We start from the raw sequence: 27,981 nt of genomic DNA on the forward strand, positions 1-27,981 counted from the left end.
CTGAACATGCCTTCTACTATTGTCAAGAGTAATCTTGACTCACGATAGCTATAACAGTGGTTCTGGCAATTCAGAGGAGACTGTGTTCATTTATTTTTCAATTGAATACATACTGTGGTCATTTTTCACTACAGGGTGTTTAACAGCCCATTTCTTCCTCCTTAAATTGGAGGCACTTGTGTAGAGAACCCCTTTTTGATCATGATGTCTTCATTCAGTTGGCTATAGAGGATATCTATTACTGATGATTCTTTTCTTTCATTTATTGAATATCTACTGTATCTGAAGTGTTCTGCTCAGACTGTATGCTGGGTAAACAGAACATACTTTTACCTCTAGAAAGGTAGGAGAAAGACAGTACTGTAAATGGTTTACTTTAATATAAGGTAGAATAGAGAAGTGTTGAGATTCAAGAAGGTATCCATGTGAATACAGGTCAGTTATACTCATTAGAAAATCTAGTTATAGGGGCCAGATGGTGACACAATACAGTGCACAAGGACCCGGTCCCCACCTGCAGGGGAAAAGCTTCATGTTAAAGCAGTGCTACAGTTGTGTTATTCCCTCTTCCTATCTCCCTCACCCCTCTCAATTTCTCTGTCTCTATCCAAAATAAATAACTAATCAAAATATATTTTTTAAAAAAGGAAAAAGAAAGCCTAGTTATGTTTCTAGAAGTAGTGCCATTTGAATTAAGTCTGGAGGAAGTTGTGAGAGTTCAGAAGCTATTCTAGTGGGTAGGAGGAGTGTGAACTAAGACTTGGATGTGTGGATCTGTCAGGACTGGAACTGGGCTAGTGGAGTCTAGTAGGGTCTTGAGTGCCCTGCTTCAGTGATGGGTCTTTATAACCAAAGTCACCAGAGGTTTCTGCAAGAGATTGAGGTAATATCTGAGATCTCAAATGGTAGAAACTAATGTGTACAAGGTCAGAGAGAAGCAGGTCTAAGAGGTAAGTCATGATTCATTTGTAGTCTGAGGAGAACCTGAAGCTGTGGGTTAAGGAGTGAAAAGGAAAAAACAAACTTGTTAGAACTTTCAGAGATTCAAAGAACATAAGTTGACAACCAACTTGTTCTGAGTAAAAAGAAGATTAAAGAATTGAAAATGGGGCCAGGTCGGGACACACCTGGTAGAACACTCATGGATGCCCACAGATATGGGTCTAGCCCCTAGTCCCCACCTGCAGTTGTAAAGCTTCATGAATGGTACTGTTTTAGGCTTCCTTCTTTTCTCTATCTCCCCTGTCCTTCTCATTTTCTCTTGCTATTCAATAAGTAAATAAAATATTTTTAAAATTATAAGAAAGTAATAATGACACATTTCTAGATTAAATGAACACAAAAACATGCCAGTACTTCAATTTTGAATATAGAAGAGAGTCTAAGTTAGGGTAGGAAATACATAATAGTAATTTTAGTGGTATGTAAGTTTATGATCTTTGTAAGATATTCATATGGGTGTATCCTTTAAACAGAATTTCTGACTTTTGTTAAGAGGGTAAGAGTGAGAGATTAGGATCCAGAAGTACAGCCTTATGAGGAATCTTTAAAACCTTTTCCTGAGAGAATGGAGTGAGAAGACCTGAAGACAAATGGCTGACACATATCTACGCAGCTAAAGATACAGACTAGTCTCAGAAAAGAATTTCAGCAGAGACAAACTGCATCATAACTAGACTAGAATAAGAACTGACTTCTTAAATTTTATCATAGAAGTCTAAAATGACACAGAAGTAAAGCAAAAAGTACAATGACACACCTAACATAGTATTCAACTTCAATTAGTTTTGGGATTTTTTTTTTTAATCAGTTGTCCTTTATCTGCCCATCCTTTTTAGGGGAAGAGAAGCTATATGAGTACATTAAGACATCATCAAACTTCTGTCTCCTGTACTTTATTTTGCACTAATCCATAAAAACCATTAGTTTTTACACAATTAAGTCATCACTCCAATTAACGATATTAATTCCTCAATATTGTATGATTTGCTAAAACAACTTCTCATTTGAATAACTAAGTTCTTGAAAGCTGTATTAGTGATGATTTTTAATTGACTAAAGTTGGAGATTGCAGTATAATAGCACATCTGGGAAATAGGAGGAAAATAATGAAATGTTCCCTTACAGAAGAGATGCTTCTCTTTTATGACATGCAGTAAGGTTTGATGAGAGGCTATATTTATTCTATAAATGTGTATACACTTACTCTTTGGTAGTAGCAATAGAAGTTTGAGATTTGGCCTCATATCTCTATATCATTATGAATTAAAATATACACTCAGTGGTGCTGCCACTGTTTTACTGTCTCTGTCCCACATACCAGCCAACTGCTGATTCCACAGCAGTGCTCTTCAGTGGGAACATTTAACTCTTTCTGGAGATATTTTTATATGGCCTTGGGTTGGAAGGAGCCACCAGTATTTAGTGGGACAAGGGAGGGTAAGAATACATAGAAAAGGATAGTGGTGGCTTAATCTATCACTAATGCTGGTAATGTCAAGACTGAGAAGTTCTGTGTTTAAGAAATAACATGTTTCAGAGAACTGCCCCTTTCAGTCTCTTGTTGCATCATGTTTACCAGGTTACTATTAAGAATACTTCTTTCTTAGAAGAAAGGTTAATGTTTCTGTAGGTGTTTTTCCTTTCATCACCTGTGTCACCTGAACTGAATTTGGTCAGATCTTTCTCAATACTTTTCTCTTATACTTTCTCAAGACACATTTAACTGTGTGAGCAAACTTTTGCTTTTAGTAGATTACAGCTTGGAGGGGATGCTAGTCAATAAGCAATGGGAATTTGTTCAATCAAGTCGTAATCTATATTCCTTTACCCTAATTTCTCATTGAAGAATCATTTATAGTAATTAAGTGAGAAACGAAAGATATTTCATTCTTTTTATATATATATATATATATAGGAGATACAACTGGAACATGCAAAGCAAGCTTTTGTGCAAAGAGACAATGCCAAGACTGGAAGAGTCACAGCCATTGACTTCCGAGACATCATGGTTACTATCCGTCCCCATGTGCTGACACCTTTTGTAGAGGAATGTCTTGTAGCTGTAAGTTGACCTAGTGAAGTAGTTTATTCTACCTGGTTTAAATGTTTATGAAAATAATTTGTAGAGCTTATTCTGTTGTAAGCAATAGCATTTCCATAATGATTCATATAGATTAGCAAATTTACAAAGGGTATGTTTTGACTAGGTTTAGTAGAAAAGTAGGTTAATTTGTTATCTGGATGATATTATAGAATGCCTTAAAGAAACATACTACTGGGGCTGGGTAGTGGTGCACTTGGTTAAGTGCATATGTCACAATATACAAGGACCAGAGTTCAAGCCCCCAGCCCCCACCTGTAGAGAGAGGGAGAAGCTTCACAAGGGATGGAGTAGGGCTGCAGTTGTCTCTGTTTTTCTCTCTTTTATCATTGGGTTATTATTGGCGCTTGGTGTATGCACTATGAATCCACTGCGCCTGGAGACCATTTTTTCCATTTTGTTGCCCTTGTTGTTTATCACTGTTGTTGTTACTATTATTGCTGCTATTGCTGTCATTGTTGTTGAATAGGACAGAGAGAAATCAAGAGAGGGGGAGAGAAAGATAGACATATGCAGACCTGCTTCACTGCTTGTGAAGTGACCCCCACCCCACTGCAGGTGGGGAGCCGGGCTCAAACCGGGATCCTTAGTCAGTCCTTGCACTTTGCACCATGTGCACTTAACCCACTGTACCAGCGCTCAACCCACTGTTTTTCTCCCTCTTTATCTCTCCCTTGCCTCTCAATTTCTAGCTGTCTCCAGCCAATAAATAAATATTTTTTAAAATACTAGTTTTTCATGTAATTTTTTTAGATATCAAGTTTTAAGATTTATTTATGAGAGAAAAAGAAACCACCAATGTGTTACTCTGACACATGTGATGCCAGGAATTGAACTTAAGACCTCATGCTTGCAAGTCTAGCATTCTGTTCACTGCACAACCTCCCAGACCACACTGGTACACTTTTCAAGGAAAAACAAATTTATGATCTCATTAATTTTGCTTTAGATTTTGAAGGGTGTTATAAGCTTATTTTCACTTTTATATATTCTCCAAAGCTAAAAATAAAAAGGGCATGCAGTATATTTGTCTGAATAGTCAGCAAAACAAACTAATACTTAGATTTACTTGTCTATTCAGAATATGTTTCTTGAGGCAGAAATGGTATGTGTTATTAATGATGCATTGCTATTGAATGTCATGGAGCTTTTTTTTTTTAAGATTTTATTTATTTATTAATGAGAAAGTTAGCAGGAGAGAGAGAAAGAACCAGACATTACTCTGGTATCTGCGATATCAGGGATTGAACTTGGGACCTCATGCTTAGGGATCCAATGCTTTATCCACTGCGCCACCTGCCAGACCACTGGATCTTTCATTCTAGTTGATTACTAGCCATTGTATCAAATGAATCCCAAGGAGAGTGTCTTAGAGCTTTATTTTATTTATTTATAAAAAGGGAACATTGACAAAACCATAGGATAAGAGGGGTACAACTCCACACAGTTCCCACCACCAGAACTCCATATCCCATCCCCTCCCCTGATAGCTTTCCTATTCTTTAACCCTCTGGAAGTATGGACCCAAGGTCATTGTGGGATGCAGAAGGTGGAAGATCTGGCTTCTGTAATTGTTTCTCTGCTGAACATGGGCATTGACTAGTTGATCCATACTCCCAGCCTGCCTCTCTCTTTCCCTAGTAAGGTGGGGCTCTGGGGAAGCAGAGCTCCAGGACACATTGTTGGGGAAGTCTGGTCGGCATCATGCTAGTATCTGGAACCTCTTGGCTGAAAAGAGACTTAACATACAAGGCCAAACAAATTGTTGATCAATCATGAACGTAAAGGTTGGAATAGTGCAGATGAAGAATTGGAGAGGTACTCCATTTTGTAGATAGCCAGTAGGCATATTTTAGTTATATTCCAAAGAGCTTGTGGCTATACTAGTGTTTTGTTTTTTTTTCCCTGAGCCTGAAATCTGATATACAGGTGGATTCAAGTTATTGTCTGGGGAGATGATGTCATGGCTAGAAAAAGGACCAGAAAGCTGAGTCCCATATTTCCTAATATGGGAAAGGGTTATAAATATTGTTGACTGTAAACCCCATTAATTTGATCTGATCTGGGGCCCATATTCAGGTTAGGAACCTATGTGACCACTGCATCCCTGTAGATTTGAGCTCACATTCTGTGGTCATGAATAGGAACATTCCAAGCTGCCCCAATATCAGGACCCATCTTCCTCAGGTGTAGCATAGAGTATGTTGTCCATCCTCCCTTCGCAGGGTGGAACATTCTCTACCATTGTTGATCCAAGTTGAGGGCAAGGTCCTATGTGGGTCCCACAAAGGGATCTATTTGTTGTTCTGATAGAGATGACTCGTAACAAGGCGAGAGGGATTTATTTGAGGTCTAGGCCCATTATGTCTGTTTGGGAATCTCAGGACTCCCCGAATAGGGCCCCAGCTGCTGGGGTGGCCTGATAGTGACTAAAGAGTCATCGTTAAAGTATGCCAGACTCTTGCCCTTATTCAGCTTTTGCAGAACTTTCTATAGTGGCAGTTCCCATACTTTGGTCAGGGAACATGAGAATCACCAGGGATAATTATCAAGCATGTGAAGTCCAAGGTCTCTTTCAGATTTACTGATTCACCATCATCAGATGGAGACGTCTTAGAACTTAATTTCTAAAACTTCCTAGATGATTCTGATGATCAGATCTGGGCCCCATTATCTAATTGTCTAACTCATCCTTTTGTTAATCACAGAAGCAAGATTTTTTCCAAGTTCTCAGTAGCATCTGTTCACCACTGAGAGAAATACAGAATATCTCTTCATTCTTTGTTTTTTCTCCCTGGTGTCTCTTTTTGGAGCCATGACTTCCTGAAGATCTTTTACATTCTACCACTGTGTTGTTAATTTAGCTCCTTTGTTTCTCTTCCTACCCCTTTACAACTCAGTCTGACTTCTCATGTCAGCTATTTTAAATAGCACCTACATAAAGATTTATGTGGTTGTTACCTTATAAAGAAGTGCTATATATATATGCCTTGCTAGAGATGGATAGAACTTGAAACCCCAAACTAACATTCCATTCAGAATGGACATGCTTTCCATTTCCCTTTTCCCCTACAGAGATATATGATTTCTTGCAAATTCTGATGATCCAGATTCTGACCCGTCTTAACCTCCACCAAAGCATATGACATTTCATAATGCACTTGTTTGCTAGAAATCCTACCAATGCTAAGTCTGTAGTAAGTTGATTATTTATTACTGGTTATAAGTAACATGGCAAACCATGATATTAATATTAGAGTGTCTATATTTTATAGTATGTTTGAATTGGTATAATATAGTTTTACATATTTATTCACATATGTGTATATATAAAATAGGCTTTTTGGCATGCATAAACCTTTAAGACTTGCTCATTAGATGAAATAAATAAGCTTATAAAACATTTCCAATTGAAATTTGAACTCAGTGAATTATTACTGGTCCTGTAACAATCCTACATATGTATTTATTTAGTTTCTTAGGAGTCACATGTGGAGAGTACAAGCTGTGGTCATGATTAGTTGCAGTTACTTCTAAAAATCATTTATAGCTTTTTTTTTTTTTTTAGTGTGAAAGGAAAATACTATGGTCACTTTTTATACATACATTCTTGATTATTTTCAGAACTAGCATTCATTCTGTAAATGTTTTGTTTATTTTCTTCTCTCTTTTTGTTTTTAATTCATTTGAGGCTGCTGGGGGTACCACATCCCATCAAGTTAGTTTCTCCTATTTTAATGGATTTAACTCACTCCTGAACAACATGGAACTCATTAGAAAGATCTACAGCACTCTGGCTGGCAACAGGAAAGATGTAGAGGTGACTAAGGGTGAGTGCAAATAAATATGTTCTTACCTCTCATAGTTCAATGTAGTATTATTAGAGTGAAAAGGTAACCTCGAATTTATGTTACAGGTTTTTGCTATCCCATTGGCACATAGTAACTATGGGATACAAGTGTGCTCTCTACCCTTTTATCAGACAAAAGCAAATAAAGCAGTCTTAAGAATTTAAATAAACTGAAGGCCGTCATTGAATGAGAGTACCGTATAAAATTTCTTAAATGTTTAAAAAAAATTTTTGCTTAGAATCCGAGTTTAATTGGCAGCCTTTAAAATGTTCGTAAGTGCATGGAGAATCATATGAGTTTGCACAGATTGACCTACAATGTTAAAATAAAATTTTAGCAGCATTCTAAAGGAAATTATTTTTAACTGATATTTTAAAGGAATTTCTCAGCTTCATTAAGATCCCTAGAATCTATGCTTATGGTGTGTTATATCTCCTTTCTTGTCCTTGATCTGTAATTTGAATAGCATCCAAGATCTAATTGATCCAGAACTTTTAGAGGATACCAGGTTTTTATAGTCAATATTAGAGGACATATCCTGTGCAGTCTTTTCAGTCAGTGAAAGAGCTACAGAAATCCTTATCCTGTTTGGATTATCTAGAATACCACAACTGATAATAATAAAGTTTTATAGCAATCACTCATTCCAGTGTCTTGAGTTAATGTTGAATTTAGTAGATATTCCTCCTTGAATCTTTCCCTTTTAACTTTTTTTCCATACAGAGGAGTTTGTTCTGGCAGCTCAGAAATTTGGTCAGGTTACACCCATGGAAGTTGACATCTTGTTTCAGTTAGCAGATTTATATGAGCCACGGGGGTAAGTCGGCCATTTTTTATTTTTTTAATTAGCTTAATGGGGGGGAGGGTTGGATGATCGAGGTAGGAAGAATGTAGCAACTGGGAGAAAAAGAATCTGAAACATATGAAATAAAAAAGGAATATTTAAAAATTTCATAATGTAAGTTGAAATTTGTTGGTGTTTTTATTTACTTTCTCCTCCAGACGTATGACCTTAGCAGACATTGAACGGATTGCTCCTCTGGAAGAGGGAACTCTACCATTCAACTTGGCTGAAACCCAGAGGCAGGTAGGCAAGAAATAGCAAGCTTATTTCCTCGTCTTTTTTAGTAGGATACCTTCCTTCCCTTTTCATTTGCAATTGCTGTTTTAACATTGCAGTGCCATTTTAACATTACACCTAAAATCTGGGTAATTTCTCAGGAATGAAAAGAGAAATGACTTAGAACTGTTCTGATTCAAATGTTACTGGCATTTGTTTCTTTAAGAAAAAAAAAAAAGAGGTGATTTTCTAACTGCACTTGAAGCCCAACACTCAGAAAAATGGGCAGATATTTTATTCTTCCATAAGTGTCATGTTGAGAAGTATGGGGACACTGTTGTTTTGCTATTGCTGTCCCTAGCAAAGCAAAATGGCATATCAATAATGAAAGCTGTCTTTTCTCAGCAAAGCAGTACTTTGTCAGTGCATTGTCTAACTGCCATGTCTTCCGTTTTTCTGAATATCAAAATGAGATAATTTTGTTTAGTCTAGAGTCATAGTTTGGAGGCTTTTAAATCTATTTTCTCTGTGAAAGGATTCATAAGTTATGTGGAAACAATTTGAGGAATGCTAAATTTTATATTATGGTTAACAAAAACCAATCGCTGGAAGTTGTGAGAGTCAGAAACTTAAGACATGGGATCTCATCATTTAACTCTTGCCCAGCTTGCTATAGATCAGGTCTAGAGAATGAAACCCTTCATAGCTCATGTTGTGCTTACATGATGTTTGTAAAATAAATCCACTCACAGACGAGCTTCATTTTAGAAAAATACCTCCTTTAAGGCAAAGCCATCTCTGAATCCTATGAGACTTAACAGTTTTTGGCTTGGAGCTCTGGGTCTGTACAGAGACGCCAGTTTGACCACAATGGGTTGATGCGGGCTACATTTTTAGGACTGGAAGGCCTCGAGCCAGGACCCCCTCCTTTCAGCTCCTTCCCACTGAATGCAGTGGCAAGTTTTTTGTGCAGTGTGTAACTTAAAGTAGTGAGTTTGTGTTCAGTAAATCCTAACTAGGCACCTCTGGAAAACCAGCTGGCCTTTGTTAAAAGAGGAAGCCGATCTCCCTAGTATTGGAGAGAGAACTGTATAATCATGTGTAGAGGTGGTAGCAAAGTTGCTTTTCCCTTGCTTTGATTTTTAAATACTGCTTACCAGGTGATTATCCCTTTGTCTCAGCTACTAGCTGTTGAAGAAACTCAGGGATTAAGAAAGCACAGAGACTTTTTTAAAAAATAAATAAACTTCTTATTCTCTAACTGGTGGTGGTATCCCACAGTTTTCCCTGTGTTTTCTGCAATTTTTGAGTTTTGATGGGTGCTTGTTGATATGGCTATGAAAGGGTTAGAATTGATTGATCAGGTTTATAGCAGGAAATGATTGACTACTGCTTAGAGGTTTTGGAGCAATTCAAAAGGACTTTGTAATATGCTTTATTTTGCGAACCTCAGTGGGCCAGGTAACATTGGCAGACTCAGAGAAGGGAGGCCATCATCCATCTAGTAGACTCTGTGTTGAATTTTATGATCTACAGAGCAGTGGACAGGTAGGGAGACTTTTGTCTCATTATAAGAATGCTACATTTCTAGCTTTAGAAAAATTGCAAAAAAGTCTGGGGTTTTATTTTATCCTTTAGATGAATAACTCATGATAATGGAAGCCCCCCTCCAATTATTTTTCATGCATTACCTTGTTATAAGAAATGTTTTGAATATTGCATATTTATATTCATGTAATAAAATGGGGGTTTTCTTATAGATGCATCTGCCAAGATGAAGTTGCTTTTGCTTTCTTCTATATTTGTATAGAATTGGGAACACCCCATGGAATTTGCAGGGAAATGTTTTATATTCTTAAAAATGCACATTTATATGTAAAGCTATTTTGAGTTAAAAGGCTTTGAAGGAGATTGTAAATTATCTCATTGTAGAGAATTGTGGTACAGTGACAGCAACTAAAATTCAGTGGATTGATAGCTGGGGTTAGTAATTACTTCCATTATTCACCCATTTTAATTATTGTGGCTTTTGAAAAACAAATTTTATTGAATGTATTTATTCATTTAACAGGTATTTATTAAGTACTAAGTTTATGCCACCATCATCTGACAACTCTGTGTGACATAAAATTGTTATTTATGTAGATAGAGAAGAGTAATACTATGAAGTGTTCTGGCATTAAAAAAAAAAACACTGTTAGGATAATAGGTCAAGAAAAAAAAAAAGAAAACAAAACAAAAACAAATAACTAGCCTGAAGTCTAAATTTAGAAAACATGTACATAAAAAAAGGAGAAAGTAACAACTACCTGTAATGCAACTACCTACTTATAGCCACTGTAAATATTTTGAATGTCTCTGAGTGGTGGGGTAGTAAAATACTACTATTATTTTTTTATGTGTATACATACCCACAGATAATTAATTATAATGAAAATACCATGTCTTTAACATTGTTCTTGAAACATTATTATTAAATATTTGAAACATTTTTTAAACACTCAAAGGAAACATATCATAAACACATACCTGTCCACTCTATTCTTTTTTCAACTTTTATTTATCCTTTCATACATTTTTCTTAACATGAGATGGATGCTCTTTGATGTTATACTGCTTAATTTTGGGGTTAAAATTTTTATTTTAAGTTAGTTTTATTTATTTAATATGACAGTCTCATATAAGATAAGGGAAATATGAAGAGTGAGAATACCACTCTGGCACATGGAATGCCAGAAGGTTGGCATTCAAGTCTGATACTCTTACCATTTGAGCTGCTTCTTCAGTTTTTAATAATCCCCTACTATTGGATGTTTAGGTTATTCAAAGAGATTTTGCTCTTAAAGCTATACTGCTTCCTAGCAGTCTTATAGCTTGATCGTTGGTTTTATATGTGATCATTTTTTTACCTAACATTTTCTAAGTAAAATTGCAGGGTCAAAAGCTATATGCATTCTAAAGGCTGTGTATTTATTACTAAGTTTTTCCTCAGCTTATACTTACGCAAATATCAAGTATATAATTTGAGAAGCAAATTTTATGAACTCTTACCAGGTTTTGAATTGACATTATAATTAAATAAGTAAGATACACACACACATTTACTAATTTGATTGATAAAGAATGATTTCCCATTTATATTATTTTTTGTTTTTTTCTTTGCTAATGAAGATCAAACTTTTAAAATAGATTCATAACACTTGGGGGGTATATATTAGCTCTCAGATTCAAATGTGAGTTTCAACATTAACAGCATTAATAACTTTTTAAAAGTATTTTTATTTTTAAATCTTAGTGTTTATTTGCTATTGGATAGAGACAGAGAGAAATTGAAAGAGGACGGGAGATAGAGGTAGGGAGAGACAGAGAGATACCTGCAGCCCTGCTTCACCGCTCATGAAGCTTTCCCCTGTAGGTGGAGACTACGGGCTTGACTCCAGGTCCTTGGGCACTGTAATGTGAATGCTTAACCAGTTGCACCGCCACCTGGCCCCTGCATTAATAACTTCTAATTAATGTAATAATAACTCAGAGAATCTGACTTCCTTTGTGCCATTTTAGTTGTGTTGTGAATTTAAAACACAATAGGTAATTTGCTTTAAAAGTTCTCATTTTGTTCTAAATTTTATTCCATCTTCCTGCTTTCCAAACCCTGTGCCTGCAATGAAGAAGGCCTCCGTCAGTTCATCTCGACCAATTCTCCTACAAGTTGCAGAGTCGGCCTACAGGTTTGGTCTGGGTTCTATTGCTGGAGGTCAGTCATAAACCAGTATGATGTTTTTCATCTTTGTTTTATTTTATTTTACTTTTCTACCTTAAGATATTAAAAGATGAAGCCTACTCAAGCTTTTCCCAGTCAAATCCCTACGTGTAAGATAGGAGGGAAAAGAAGCTCTTCTCCCATACCTCAATGGTATCAACCATAAAAGAAGTGGCTTTTTCCCCATCTTATTTATCTCTAGATAGGCTTTCTAAAGGTGGATAAATAATGAGGTTAAGCAGTAGTGATGCTTTTTAAATTTAAATTGCCTCTGGCATTCTTATATTAGGAGACACTTAAATGAAAATCCATAATTTTTTGTTAAGGGTAATAAAAGTTAGTAAAGTTTTAAGATCTGAATATGTGTCATTTGATGCTTTTAGCTATTTTCTGTGACTTAACCACCTTTCTTTTACCTCTTACTGTTCTTATTCCTTCTGTAATGTTATTTGATTTTAGCTGTTGGCGCCACTGCTGTGTATCCGATTGATCTTGTAAAAACTCGAATGCAGAACCAAAGATCAACTGGCTCGTTTGTGGGAGAATTAATGTATAAAAACAGCTTTGACTGTTTTAAGAAAGTACTACGTTATGAAGGCTTCTTTGGGCTGTATAGAGGTTAGTACCATGTGTTAAATTCATGTAATGTGAAATAATAGTCAGAGGTTTGGTTTTCCATCTTAGTGCCTGAAATATATTAGAGAGACTGTTAAAATGGAAATACAGCAGATTCTCAATTATCCATGCTAATGGGAGTAGGCTGCAGGCATCTAGGGCATAGCTAATCAAAACAGCCCATACATAATCTGAAAGCCATTTATATTGCTCTGCAGTATGTTGTGTTTATAAAATCATTATTTTTATAAACATCTTCAGTGAGTTTTTAAAAGGTTTATACTGTTTTTGTTCTTGAAGTAACTGCACTAACCAGTAGGGAAAGGGATGCTGGGGCCATAACAGAGCGTGCTTGGAATGGGTGATTTTACTTGACAATACTTGAAAAAAAAAAAATCCTCCATCATACCCATAACCCAAGATTTAGTGGAACTGTTTCTTACTGCCTCTTTCTGAGTTAAAATTGCTAGTTCTCTTCTTCTAATTCTGTGGTATATATTGATTATATACCATTCTAGCCATATAATCCTTTTATACCCAGATGTTCCCTTAATCATGTAAGATTCATCAAGCAAAGTAGAGAATATGCGCCATCACTAATAGAAAGTATTCTACAGACCCTGAATGCTTTTTCACTTGCTTTGGCCTAAAGAGACGCAGTTCCTAACCTCTCTTTGTGATTCTTTCCAGCCAAAGAAGTCAATGTATTTGCATCATCTAAAATAGACTACCACATAAAGTATCTCTTTGCAGAAACTAGAGTACCTAGTCTCTGCAAAACTAGAATAGGGGTGAGGGGGTGTCTTTCCTCCTACTCTCCACCACCTTTCTATAGGAACGTAATACTTAGTATTACTTAGTATTCTACTCACACAGAGCTGGAAATTAGCAGCAGTGTTCATCTATGCTTCTAGTTCTCTTCTGCCATCTGCTGACTTGTCTTCATCTTAAGTACCCAAGGTAAAAAAAAAAAAAAATCTTGAAATCTCTCACCTTAGAAACTAGGAAACTTCAAACTCTAAAGAAGTTGCATTTTTGCAGGTCTATTGTGTAGGTAGATGACCCCCATCAAAGGCCTTTTGATCTTTTCTCTGCTGTGTTTTTCCTTACCCCCTGCCTCTTCTTATAAATGGGAAGGTCTTTGACCCCAGGTGATTGATGATGACCCTTGCAGGGTCACTGCCTTTCATTTGAAATACTTTTTCCTGCTGGTAACAACAAATCTCACAAATGAAATCTCAACCAAGTGGTACAAGTTTAATGTCACAGTCTTGCACTGCAGTGATTCAGGCAAAGACCACCACCTCACCTGTTTATAGGCATCATTTCTGCAAGACCTTTGCAACATAGTATATGTTTGGTCCTCTCTGTTGGGACCTTAGTATTATTTCATAACCAGAATTTAAGGGCTTTCATTAATGTTGTATTAAGTGCTGAGTGAGTCTTTGGAGTTGTGAGAAGTACTTAAAGTCCTACTGAATGTTCTTTATTTGTATGTGTTGTCCTGATTTATTTTTAATAATCAATTCCTTCTCTTTCCTTTTTGACCACACCTGACAGGTTGCATCTGAATTCCCTTCTTCCATCTGACCCCATGGAAAGAACAGTTTAAAGCATACCTGAGTACTGAGTTAATCTGGGTCATCCCATAAACCTCTTGCTCTTTCAGTTATAATATCTGTGAGATTGGAGTGGCTGGTGTTAACTTTTCAGGGAAGAAATTAAGTAGAGACAGAGACTCTGAACACCAAAAAGGCAGTTCTTCACCCTTTTCCTAATTTAGAAATAGCCATTCATCTAATCTGCTATTGTTGCCTGAACTCTCAGGGCGCCTATGGCAGAATATGCAAAGTAACTAGGGTAAATATAAGGTGAAAAATTTTGGGAGTCATGTTTTTCATTTTACTTTGATTTTTTTTAATCTTTTCTTGCAGATGATTTTAAAACAAAAAATTCTTCATTGTAAACTTTTGTTCAGTTCTTTATTTTGGGTCTTGAGCAGAGGAAAGATCCGGAGTTTAGCTATTTCTAAAGGATGGTTTACATCTTGCTTCATACATGGTTTATTTTTATTCTTGATTGGCTAAAGCATGATTCACTAAAGTATTTTTGAAAATCAGTAGTCTAACTTTTGTGTACAAAGTCAAGATATAAAATACTTTACATTTGATTCTTTGGGTATAGACTTCTTACTTAGTATAATTTTTGTTTAAAAAATTTCATTCCTCCACATGAGGAATATTTTGAAAATTCAGAATTGCTACCAAGTATGCTTCACCTAGCAATATTTGAGATTGTGTCAGAGAATGGCTTTAATTTATAAACATGATTTGAAATCTTGAGCCTAATTTTTCTTACTATGGAAATTTTTCACATAATTTTTATGCATTAAGATGTGTTTTTATAGTTCCTAAATAATATAATTTGGGAATGCTGCATAAGTAAGATCTCTTCCCAATTTGTAACTATCTTTACATATATTCTGGAGAATAGTTAGCCATTGCCCTTGAATAATGGTGCTTGCAGCTTGCTTCCTTATTATACAGTTAATAAGCATCTCAAACCCTCTCCATTTTTTTTTCCTCCTCTTAATCCCTCTTTGTCTAACAAGAATATGGACATCTGAAGTATACTGTTTGTAGAACTACTTGAATGAAGCTGACTTCTAAAGAACTCTTTCAGCACTATATCACGTTGTTTTTCTCTTTTTTCCCTTTCTCTGGTAGTTGCCATCATCTGCACTCAGTTCTGGAAGTGATCCATTAGTAATCGGGGAGCATGCCTCAATCACTGCCCCTCAGTACAAAAGAGACTGTTAGCACAGCTATCGGGATTGCTGGTGATCATCTTTAGTTGACTTCTAGTTCTATGCCTCAGAGAGCTGTAATGGTAGTTATATGAGGTGGCTAGTTCTTACTCTCTTAAGTTTTTTTTAAACTGCCTAATGCTATAATTCTGAGAGTCTTTTGCTTTATGGGGTAAGTTTTGATAGTTAGAAAATATTCTCTTAGACATTCTATGAGACTAGCTCTTCAAACCTCTATAATACAAACTGTTCAATACTTTCTTTATAAGAAAATGATGAATTTTTCTAGAATTCTTGAAATGTTTGGAAATCAGACCTCCTCCCCCAGGCTAGGTCTATCTTATTAAGAAAAATAACACCACAGATAACACAGATTTTCCTGAAAGTCTGCTTTTTAAATGAAGTCTGCCTTTATTTCTTCTCCAGTCACCAGATGAATTTAATATACTCAGGTATTTAAAATCCTTAATGAATTACCTGACAGTTAATTTTATTTGAATGAGTCAAATGAATAAATGAATTAGTTATTTGACTGGTATAAACTTGACATATTAAGAAACAATTTAGTAATCATCCATTACTAAATGCTTGTAAAGTTCCAGAAATGACTGGTTTCTGTTTTCAAAGTTAGCTACACTCTCTTTCCTGAGATGCTTCTCTAATGAGGTCAGCAGTCTTATAAATTAGAAAATGTTTTCAGGGAACTTTTAGGATATATACGTATTCAAGAGAAAGCAGGATCCACAGGAAATTCTTAAAAAGACTTGTTTTGCTTCTGTTGGTGAAAGAAGGCTTAAATTTAGAAAATCTTCCGGAAAGCCAAGTGCAGGGTTTTTTTGTTTGTTTGTTTGTTTTTTATGAATTAAACTTAATTGACGTACTACTTAATCATTAAGGTAATTGGGGGGGAGCAAGATTTTTGTTGTTGTTCATTTGTTTTTAACAAGCCCATTGAGTCAGGCATGAGAAGTTTTAAATGCAGATATTTCAAGTTGTCTGTGTGATGTAAAAACAGTCATTTTCCAACCTGGAATGTTCTCAAAGTGACATCTAGAGGATATAGTGGTGATATCTCAGGAAGTTATTGATATGCTTGCATTCTAGAAAGAAGTTTGCCCAATAGATAGTAAAGCAAGGTCTTTTCCTATATATAGTTAATGGTTCTTGTGTGTAAGGAAATAGCTAAATTCTATGGATTCACAGTGTTATTTATTCTTGCATAACTACTGAGGATAAAAAAAGTTTAAAGATTCATGCATCAAATCAAATGAGTAACAATTCTGCAACACTGTTTTGCATTACTTAAAGATAAATGCACCTTAAAATAAACCACAGTGAATCGGTGATCTGCACTGTGTCATGGATGTCCATCCATGGCCTGCATCTCTTACTAGGTATAAACTGGATTGGTTCGAATCTTGTTTTATTTCACTAGTTTCTACATGTTTTCATTTATGATATTAAGCTGTGAAAAGTTCTGAAGGCAGTTGCTTAACTATAGGAAACTGGACAAAAATGAATAAAAGTCTTGGGCAATTTGTCAGCTAGGTAATTAAGTCTCCAAAAGTCTGTAGTGAGCTGTACTGAGTGCAGGGCATTATAGAAAGAAACTAAGGTGCCATTGTCAAGCAAAAATATGTGGGAGTGTTTTCAGAGACTTGAAAGGGCCAGATGAGAGCAATGATGAGCTTAGAAAATTGGGAAAGATAACATAAAGATGAGCTAGGTGTAGCTTTTAGAAAAGAAGGTTTATGATCTAATTAGTTATGGGTCTCAGGAATGATAATTTGTAATCAGCAGTTGCCTCTGCTAAAACTGAAACAATGAGAATAGTTTAAGTCAGCAGCAGCAGGGAAATAATTTAGATAAAAGAAAAGATAACTGGTGGTCCGGGAGGTGGCACAGTGGATAAAGCATTGGACTCTCAAGCATGAGGTCCCGGGTTCAATCCCTGGCAGCACATGTACCAGAGTGATATCTGGTTCTTTCTCTCTTCTGTCTTTCTCAGGAATAAATAAATAAAATATATATAAAAAAGATAACTGGATAAACATTGCCATAAACATGTTTGAAAAACTGAAGGAAAGAAATTAATTCCTTTTTTCAATATTCTTCACTTCTTAAAAAAAAAGCCCCTATTTTTTTCCTAGATTATAACCAATATCATTTATGCTTTAACACTCACACTTAGTCTTCAAAAGGCATCCTGAGTTATGATTAAGATGTGGTTCTTGAGATCTTGAGTAAACATTTAATCCAGATAAACCAACTTTTAAATCCTCATTTCTGTGTCTCTTCCCACCTGCCATTTCCCTACCTCCACTGTACAGTGCCCTTGGGATGGAGATCTAAATTGTAATGTGGTTGTGAAAGAGGATAGTGTAGTTGTTAAGGGAAGGGATGGAAAGACCTCATGCCCAGAGGCAATTTGAGTCAAAAGCAGACAGACAAATGGGAGGAGGGGGAGGAAGGAAATAATGCTTGAACAAGTGAAGAGAGAAGGCCATGGAAATAGGAGCAGAAATAAAAGCTGTGAGGCAGGGCATACAGCGTGCTGATAGCTCCAGAATGAAGGTTAATCTGATGTTGAAAGCAGTGATGCTCTCTGGGAAGACAGGAGCAAGTGTAGTGGCCTCCATGGTGAGGTCAGAGGGTAGGAATTTAACATCGAAGGAGGGTTTGCCTCTGGGTTGAAACTAGATAGCACAAAAAAAGCCGTCCTGGACATGGTTTTTGTAACAGGAATAGGAGTATCTTCCGTATTTTTTTCTTTACTTCACTTGAATTTATACAGGTTGTTTTTGCCCTGAATGCCTTCTACCCCATCTTAAGTGTTCTAAGTAAGCTGTGGTTCTTAAGACTAGCTAGTCACTCTTGAACTTGTGTTTATCTCACTTGAGACAGCAATGCTTCCTAGGTTAACGCTTTTCTTCATGATAGTGTCTCCCCCATGTCTACACTCCTGCTTATCTGGTCATCTTTCCACCTGCCAATTTATGACTACAGCAATCTGTAGACTAGTAATTTACCCCTTGTCCTATTACTCTGTGAGCCTCAGTCCCACTGTTCTCCCTGACTACCTGACTCACATGTTTCTCAGCCCATAACCTTTAGTATGGCTCTGATGTTCATAACTTTCAGCATTATTTTTTTCTTATATAGAGACAGAACTTGACAGGGGTGAGGAAGATAGACAGTTAGACCTACAGCATTGCTTCACTGCTCATGAAACTTCCTTCTTGGTTCAAGACCAGGACTTGAACGAGGGTCCCTGTTCATGGAATCAACTGGATGCACCACTGCCTTGAGTATTTTAAAGATATATAATAATTAATATTAATACTTAAAATAGGAGGCCAAGAGGTAGCACAGTGGGTTAAGTGCACATGGTACAAAATGAAAGGACCAGGATAAGGATCCTGGTTCAAGCTCCCAGCTCCCCACTACAGGGGGGTCGCTTCGCAGGCAGTGAAGCAGATCTGCAAGTATCTATCTTTCTCTCCCCCTCTCTATTTATCTTTCTCTCCCTCCTCTGTCTTCCCATCCTCTCTTGATTTCTTTCTGTCCTATCCAACAACAACGACAGCAATAACAACAACAACAATAAACAACAAGGGCAACAAAAAAGGAAAAAATAGCATCTAGGAGCAGTGGGTTCGTAGTGGAGGCACCGAGCCCCAGCAATAATCCTGGAGGCAAAAATTAATAAATAAAAATACTTAAAATAGATCCAGTTATGAACTGATCTAGTAAGAAGGGTAAATACATTGCAACTCCCCTTTTGTTATAGGAAAGAAACATTCCATGCAGAAAGCTGGACCAGCACAAATTAAAGCCCAGAACAAAAGTTTCAGGATGATCTGGTCTGGAAGAAAGGCATTTCTAGAGCAGGGAAGGAAAGTTGGAGCATTTGGTTTGCTCAAGTGAGTGGGGAAAGCTGAGCACCACGTGTGAATAGCTGTCTTTCAAATTAGACTAGCACTTAATTCAACTTTTTTATGCCACTGAAATAGTAAATGATGACTTGGGACATGCTTCTTTTAGCCTTTCTAGATTTTAGTTTTCGTGGAAAGGAGATAGAAGATTATCATGATTAACATTGATGAAAATAAAAATAGTCAAACAACACAGATCACTTCTGTAGTACTTCCTTTGTACTTAGCAGTGTTTTGAGGTCTTTGAATATATGTACATGATGCATGTACTATATATATATATATACGTATATATATGTATATATATACGTATATATATATATATATATTCTCCTTTTCTCTTCCAAATCAACCTACAAGGTTTTTATTATGCTTATTCTCATTTTACAGATGTTGTTGTTACCATGTTTGTCCCTGTTACTGACATGGACACTAAGGTACAAAGAGTTTGTAGAATGTGAGGGAATAGTAAACCTAGAAATCTGGCAGTAAACTTCATCTGGCTCTTCTGTCTCTCAATATAAATTGCATTATAAAACTTGGTTATTGTGGCCTGGGAGACTCACAGTGATGAGGACGATAGACTTTTGCCCTGAGGTTCTTTCTACCTCAGATCCCCCTCATTGCATATGCCAGAATAATATTCTGGCTGTCCTTTCCCCTGACAGATAAACGAATACTTTTTTTTTTAAGTTACTTATAATCAGAGTTTGAGAATTTTTTATATTTTTAGCTATAACCTTTTTATTTCAGCTTAGAAGCATGGCTCCTCCTGGGCAGGGGAGTCGGGCTGTAGCGCAGCGAGTTAAGCGCAGGTGGCGCAAAGCACAAGGACCGGCATAAGGATCCTGGTTCGAACCCCAGCTCCCCACCTGCAGGGGAGTCGCTTCACAGGCGGTGAAGCAGGTCTGCAGGTGTCTCTTTCTCTCCCCCTCTCTGTCTTCCCCTCCTCTCTCCATTTCTCTCTGTCCTATGCAACAATGATGACATCAATAACTACAACAATAAAACAACAAGGGCAACAAAAGGGAATAAATAAAAAAAATAAATATATATTAAAAAAAAAAGGGGGGGCCGGGCAGTAACACAGTGGGTTAAGCAGACATGGCACGAAACCCAAGGACCAGTGTAAGGAGCCTGGTTTGAGTCCCTGGGTCCCCACCTGCAGGGGATTCGTTTCACAAGTGGTGGAGCAGGTCTGCAGATGTCTATCTCTCTCTCCCCCTCTCTGTTTTCCCGTCCTCTCTCGATTTCTCTCTATCCTATTCAACAACAGTGACAGCACTGACAACAATAACAATCATAACAACAACAAGGGCAACAAAAAATGGGGTAAATTTTTTAAAAAGAAGCATGGTTAAACATGTGTTGTTTAACTGTGTTACTTGCTTATCTTTGTCTAATGTAAATGCCACCACTGGACATTATGTAAGTGTGATATCAATTATGCTGTTTCTGCATGGGGACAATTCACCTGAGGAGAAGTACAATCGTCCAGGAGCTGCACTATTATACCCCCTAAGTCACCACTATGAGTACTCTACAGGCTCAGTTCTATCTTATAAAGAAGAGAGTGAAGACTGTGTTGAATGGGCAGGTAGAAAGAGACATCAGATTTTTCAAATATTGAATGCACAGTATCATTTATAAATGCTGGCTATATACATTTACTCATGAGTATCATAGTAGACCACTGAGTTATAATAAGTATCTTTGCTTTGTTGGTGAAGAACATAGAATTCAAAGGGTATCATGTCCAAGATCATGCATCATGATAAGCTTAGACCTAGAATCCCACCCAGATCTATCTATGTCCATGATACTCATTTTGGTACCATTCCATTGAAATAAAAAGCTCTCATTCATACCAGCATTATTCATACGTTTCTTTCTTTTTTAAAATTTCTTTGTTATATTTATTTACTTATTGGATAGAGACAACCAGAAATCAAGAGGGAAGGGGGTGATAGAGAGGGAGAGAGTGAGAGAGGGAGACCTACAACACTGCTTCACCACTCAAAGCTTTTCTCCTACAGGTGGGGACTGGGGGCTAGAACCTGGGTCCTTGCACATTGTAGCATGTGCACTCAACCAAGTATACCACCACCTGGCCCCTATAAGTTTCTTTCATACTTTCTTCCAAATTTGGGATTTTAAAATTTGTATTTTTAAAAGTGTATAAGTAAAGAATAGCACAGTGTTTATGAGAGTGTCCTTTGGGGAGGCACTATTTGTAGCTTAAGCTAAAGATTCCTTACATGGATTTTATTCCCACACCTCTAGCTTAGTTCTCATTGAGTTGCACAGGAACGGTGTGATTTATATCTCCATCCCATGAAACTTGAAGACAAAATACTACATTAATAATGTACGCTGTAAATCTTTTCTCGCATTAGCAGTCTTCTGGTAAAGTTTGCCAAGGAAGCATTGCCATATGTGCTGATGGAGCTGAACTAAAAAGAGAAGATTTGGAAACTAACCACACTAATAATTTTCATTTGAGGTAGTTGAAAAACAGACTGCTATTTTGACAAGTTAAAAACAACACACACACACATACATACTTTGTTTTTAATGGTTAAAGTGAATATCCAGGAGAAATATATTAGAAATATATAAGAAATTGTTCTACTGAGCTACCCAGATGTTGACCATAAATGTACTTTAAGCTTCAAGATGATGGTGTTGAAGTATCTTAACTGGCAATTTTAGAATATTGCTGAGCTGTGTAACACCTCCTCCCTGAGATTCAGCAAAGGATAGTAGAAATTCCCGCCGTATGCCTTCTTCTTTCCCACAGATCATGACCTGTTTCAAAGGACTGATGATGCCAACACACACATCTGCAGTGCTACTCACATTGTAATCCACATCTACCTTTCATTTTCTAGCTATTCAGTGTAGTCACAAAAGTATTACTTACCTGGTTCCTCCCTGACTGCCAGCATCTGTCCCAGGCCTTCAGAGTTTATAGTATATATTTATACGTTGGTTTTATTCTTACTGAGATGAATTGATTTATTTAATAGAGTAAAACATGTGGCTTCATTTTATATTATATTATTCTCCTGAGTCTGTGCCCTTGCCATCTGTTTTCTTTCTCCTCCAGAGTTATCACTGGGGCTTGGTGCCTTAACTATGAATCCACTGTTCCTGGCAGCCATTTGTTGTTGTTGGATAGGACAGAGAAAAAATTTGAGAGAGGAGGGGGAAATAGGGAGAGAGAGAGAGAGAGAGAGAGAAAGAAAGGCACCTGTAGACCTGCTTCATCAGTTGTGAAGCTGGCCACCCCCCCCCCCCACACACACACACATACATACTGCAGGGAGCTCAAACCTTCATCATTGCTCAGCTCCTTGTGCTTAGTATCATGTGCACTTGACTGGGCGCAACACCACCTGCCTCCCTTACTATCTATTCTCCACCTACTTCTGGGACATTGTGTTTGTGAAATTTCACTTTTTTTTTTGTAGATCCCATAGTTTTGTTTTTTTTAATTTTTAATTTATAAAAAGGAAACGGTGACTAAAACATAGGATAAGAGGAGTACAACTCCACATAATTCTCACCACCAGAACTCTACATCCCATCCCTTCCCCTGATAGCTTTCTTATTCTTTAACCCTCTGGGAGTATGGACCCAAGGTCATTGTGGGATGCAGAAGATGGAAGGTCTGGCTTCTGTAATTGCTTCCCTGCTGAACATGGGCATTGGCAGGCTGATCCATACTCCCAGCCTGTCTCTCTCTTTCCCTAGTGAGGAAGGGTTCTGGGGAATTGGAGCTCCAGGACATATTGGTGGGGTTGTCTGTCCAGGTAAGTCTGGTTGGCATCCTGCTAGCATCTGGAACCTGGTGTACCAGGATAACTTATATAGAGAGAGATTTTCCAGGAACCAAGCTCATGGCAGTAGCAATATAAATCTTTATTCATGTGGGACGCTTCAGAGTGGGGTGTGAGCACAGCGCGTTAAGCCACGTGGCGCCAAACCACAATGGCTGCCTCCTGCACTGCATCCCAGCCCTTCTCCAGGTTGGGACACGGGAGAGAAAAGAGAGAGAGTGAGACCAGGAACAGAAGTGGGCTTTATAGGGTAAAACCAGAAGTGGGAAGTCAGGAACGGAGATGGCTGGGAAAGGGGATGGAGAAAAGAAAAGAGTGGGAAGATAGAAAGCTTCCATAGCAACGATTCCTAGGGTTTTAACTGGTGGGATTAATGTACCCTGCAGGCAGGGTGGGTCTTGAGGTAGAAAGAAGATAGATCAGGCAAAACAATGATTATGTAAATAGGCCATAGTCTCAGCAATGCAGCATGGAGCAGGGGGGCTGCCTGACACTGACACTGGTGGTTGAAAAGAGAGTTAACATATAAGGCCAAACAAACTTGCGGGGCCAGGAGGTGGCGCACCTGGTTGAGCGCACATGCTACAATGGGCAAGGATCTAGGATTGAGCCCCTGGTCCCCACCTGCAAGGGGAAAGCTTTGCAAGTGGTGAAGCAGCGTTGCAGGTGTCTCTCTGTCTCTCTCCCTCTTTATCTCTCCCATCTCCATTTCTAACTCTCTACCCAATAAATAAATAAAGATAATAAAAGAATTTTTAAAAAAAAACTGTTGCCCTATCATAGACCTAAAGGCTGGAATAGTGCAGATGAGGAGTTGGGGGGAGGTCCTCCATTTTGTAGACAGCTAGTAGGCATATTTTAGTTATATTCCAAAGGGCCTGTGGCTATGATAGTTGGTTTTTTTTCCTTTTTCTATTTTCCCCTGAGCCAGATATCTGATATGCAGGTGGATCCTAATTATTGTTTGGGAAAATGATGTCATGGCTGGAAAAAGGACCAGAAAGCTGGATCAGGGAATAGTGTAGCTCCCTAATATGGGAAAGGGCTATAAATATTATTGTCTGTAAACCCCATCGATTTGATGTCATCTGGGGCACATATTCAGCTTAGGAGCCTATATGACCTCTGCATCTATGTAGATCTGAGCTCACATTCTAGGAATATTCCAAGTTGCCCCAATAATGACCCATCGTCCTCAGGTGTAGCATAGAGTATGTTGTCCAGCCTCCCTTCGGAGGATGGAACATTCTCTACCATTGTTGATACAAGTTGAGGGCAAGGTCCTATGGGGGACCACAAAGGGGTCTATTACGTTGTTCCTGATAGAAATGACCAGTAACAATAGAGAGAGGGATTTATTGGAGGTCTAGGCCTATCATGTTTGGGAATCTCAGAACTCTTCGAATAGGGCCCCAGCTGATGGGGTGGTGTGATAGTGACTGAAGAGTCATCATTAAAGTATGCCAGTCTCTTGTCCTTATTCAGCTTTTGCAGTCCTTGTTTTGATGAGGTTAGCTTTGGAGTGATTGAGAGGACTATAATAGGAAGTAGATGAGGAGGTTATCTAAGTCTAAGTAGACACTATTTCATTATGAACTTGATACTGACTCACTACAGACTATTGTGTATTTCTGTGTTCAGGTATATATATTTTGCCCTAATTTATGGATACATGTGAACATATGGTCTATCTCACAGGACCTGTTCTATATCTAGTTTTTGGGACTTTGTTAGGAAGTGAACCACCTGGAATGGAATTAGAGAATACTATGAGAAGAAAGGTCTCACCTGAGTAATGAGGGTGAAGGGTTGACATTCTATTCCTGACGTCTCTGGACACAGTCTGAAGTGAAGCATACTTTCTTTTTTTATTAATGATTTAATAATTATTGACAAGGTTGTGGAATAAGAGGGGTAGAGTTCCCAATTCAAATCCCAGTTCCCAGAGTTCCATATCCCATCCCCTACAGTGGAAGCTTTCCTATTCACTATCCCTCTGGTAGTATGAATCATACATCTTTATGGGGTGCAGAAGGTGGAAGGTCTGGCTTTTGTATTTCTTCTCCATTGGACATGGGCATTGACAGGTCAATGCATACTCTAAGCCTGTTTCTTTCTTTTTTTTAATTATCTTTATTTATTTGATAGAGACAGCCAGAAATCAAGTGGAAGAGGCTGATCGAGAGGGAGAGAGACAGAGAAACACCTGCAGATCTGCTTCACCTCTCAAAAAGCCCCCTCCTCCCCGCAGGTGGGGACTGGGGGCTCAGACCTGGGTCCTTGCACACTGTAATGTGCACTCAACCCAACCCCTGGAGCCTGCTTCTATCTTTCCCTAGTGATATAGGACTCTGGGGAGGTGGGGTTCCAGAATACATTGGTGAGATCATCTGCCCAGGTAAATCAGGATGGCATCATGGTAGCATCTGCAACTTGATGACTGAAAAGCATTCAGATAGAAAGCAGAACAAATTGTTTAATAATCAGGAACTTAAAGGTAAGAATATAGCAGATGAGATTTGGGGTCTTCATGTTGGGAGGACCTAGGAAATCTATGGTAGGTACATTCCAATGGACCCATGACTTTTCTAATTGTTGTCTGAGCCTGACAGCTAACATGAAGGTGGGCTAGAAGATTTGTCTGGAAAGATGGTCTTAGAGTTGAGGATAGGACTAGAAAGCAGGATCCAGGCAAAGAGAAGCTCCCAAATATGGGGAAAGTATATACATACCATTAACTATAAACCCCATCAGTCTGACCCAGGGCCAATGTCTATTCATATTTAGCATAGGAGTCTCTGTAACCTCTGCATCCCTGTAGGTCTGAGCTAGAATTCCATATACACAGCTAGAAACATTCTAGGCTGCACTCATTTCAGGATCAATCTTCCTCATGTGGCAGAATGGGTTGACCTAACCTCCCTTAGGAGAGTGGGGCAATTTCTATCACTGTTATTCTACATTCAAGGTAATGTTTTATAGAGGCCCACAAGAGGGTTTATGATGTTGTTCCTGATGGAGATGACCAGTGATGATGGAGAGGAGAATCTGCTAGAGGTCTAGGCCCATCATATCTATATGGGAATCCTAGGATTCCCTGACTAGAGCCCCAGATAATGGGGTGTCCTGGTATTGACCAAATGGGCCATTATTAAAGTGTGACAGAGACTTTACTTTAAATATCACCTGGTGTGCTACAGTTTGGCCCAAACTCTTTGGTGTGACCTAGGAGAGTAGCAGTACAGAATATCAGGTTTATGGACCAGATTGGGTTGGATCTCCATCCTCAATCTAAGTTAATTGACCTTGAGAAGAAGTATGCCTAAATTCTTTTACCTGTCAATGAGGATAAAAATAGCATGTGCTATATATATAGGAAACACTGACAAAACTATAGGATAAGAGGGGTACAACTCCACACAGTTCCCACCACCAGAACTCTGTATCCCATCCCCTCCCTTGATAGCTTTCCCCTCTTTAACCCTCTGGGAGAATGGACCCATGGTCATTGTAGGATGCAGAAGGTAGAAGGTCTGGTTTCTGTAATTGCTTCCCTGCTGAACATTGGCGTTGACTGGTCGATCCATACTCCCAGCCTACCTCAGTCTTTCCCTGTTGAGGAAGGGCTCTGGGGAATCGGAGCTCCAGAACACATTGTTGGGATTGTCTGTCCAGGTAAGTCTGGTTGACATCCTGCTAGCATCTGGAACCTGGTGGCTGAAAAGAGAGTTAACATATAAAGCCTAATAAATTATTGACTAATCATGAAACTAAAGGCTGGTGTAGTTCATATGAAGAGTTGGGAGGATCTCCGCTTTTAGATAGCTAGTAGACATGTTTTAGTTATATTCCAAAGGGCCTGTGCCTATACTAGTGGTTTTTTTGGTTTGTTTTCCCCTGAGCCTAACATATGACATGCGGGTGGATCCAAGTTATTGTCTGGGGCGATGATGTCATGGCTGGAAAAAGGACCAGAAAGCTGGATCAGGGAAGAGAGTAGTTCCCAAGTATGAGAAAGGTGTATAAATATTGTTGACTGTAAACTCCATCAATTTGATCTAATCTAGGGCCCATGTTCAGTTTAGAAGCCTATGTGACCACTGCATCCCTGTAGCTCTGAAGTCACATTCTGTGGTCATGATGGAGCTTGAAGAAATTATGTTAAATGAGATAAGCCAGAAACAAAAGGATGAATATGTGATGATTTCACTAATAGAAGTTGTAAAGCAAGATCAGAAGAGAAAATACTAAGCAGAACTTGGACTGGAGTTGATGTATTTCACAGAAGTAAAAGACTCTAGGGTGGAGGGGAGGGTTTGGTCCCTGGATCATGATGGCAGAGGAGGACCTAGTGGGCATTGTATTGTTATGTGGAAAACTGGGAAATGTTATGCATGTACAAACTATTGTATTTCACTGTCAACTGTCAATCATTAATCTCCCAAAAAAATGTAAAAAAAAAAAAAAAGCATGCTGAGTTATTGTTATTGGGCTAATTGTGTGGATTAGACATGTTAATTCACATAGAGCACATATGTAGTGCCTGGTTGTATTAAAAGAATCCAATCATTGACTGTCATTATCAGTACTGTCTCTACTGCTGTTATTTTACAGATGGCTTGTAATCTAACCACAGCATCCAGCAATCTTACATTCACTCTGTATGAACCAGCATCTTGATTATTTAGTGTGTTTGCACATAATACCCATATTATCTCACCCTCCCTTTTTAAATTTTTATTATCTTTATTTATTGAATAAAAACAGCTAGAAATCAAGACAGCAGAGGGAGATAGAAAGGGAAAGAGAAAGAGGGACACCTGCAGTGCTGCTTCACCAGTTTCAAAGCTTTCCCCATGCAGGTGGGGACCAGAGGCTCAAACCCATGCTCTGGTGCATTGTAATGTATGCTCAACCAGTTGTGCTACCACCCAGTCCCACTCACCCTCTTGACTGCCCATGACTGTTATCTCTTGTGTACTTCTGCTTCTAACTAAATACCAAGATCA

General features: G+C 38.0%; 1 protein-coding gene across 3 annotated transcripts in view; it reads left to right on the forward strand.

The window, feature by feature from the left end:
• SLC25A13 (solute carrier family 25 member 13) overlaps positions 1-27,981 on the forward strand; it is a 221,104-nt gene that overhangs the window by 128,366 nt on the left and 64,757 nt on the right. For all 3 annotated transcript variants that reach the window (XM_007532058.3, XM_060196194.1, XM_060196193.1), the window contains 6 exons: positions 2,918-3,064; positions 6,795-6,933; positions 7,678-7,771; positions 7,957-8,041; positions 11,684-11,768; positions 12,234-12,392. In XM_007532058.3, coding sequence (XP_007532120.2) covers positions 2,918-3,064; positions 6,795-6,933; positions 7,678-7,771; positions 7,957-8,041; positions 11,684-11,768; positions 12,234-12,392 — 709 coding nt within the window. The remainder of the gene's footprint in view (positions 1-2,917; positions 3,065-6,794; positions 6,934-7,677; positions 7,772-7,956; positions 8,042-11,683; positions 11,769-12,233; positions 12,393-27,981) is intronic.

Source organism: Erinaceus europaeus, chromosome 8 (assembly GCF_950295315.1).
Source record: "Erinaceus europaeus chromosome 8, mEriEur2.1, whole genome shotgun sequence".
Lineage (NCBI taxonomy): Eukaryota > Metazoa > Chordata > Mammalia > Eulipotyphla > Erinaceidae > Erinaceus > Erinaceus europaeus.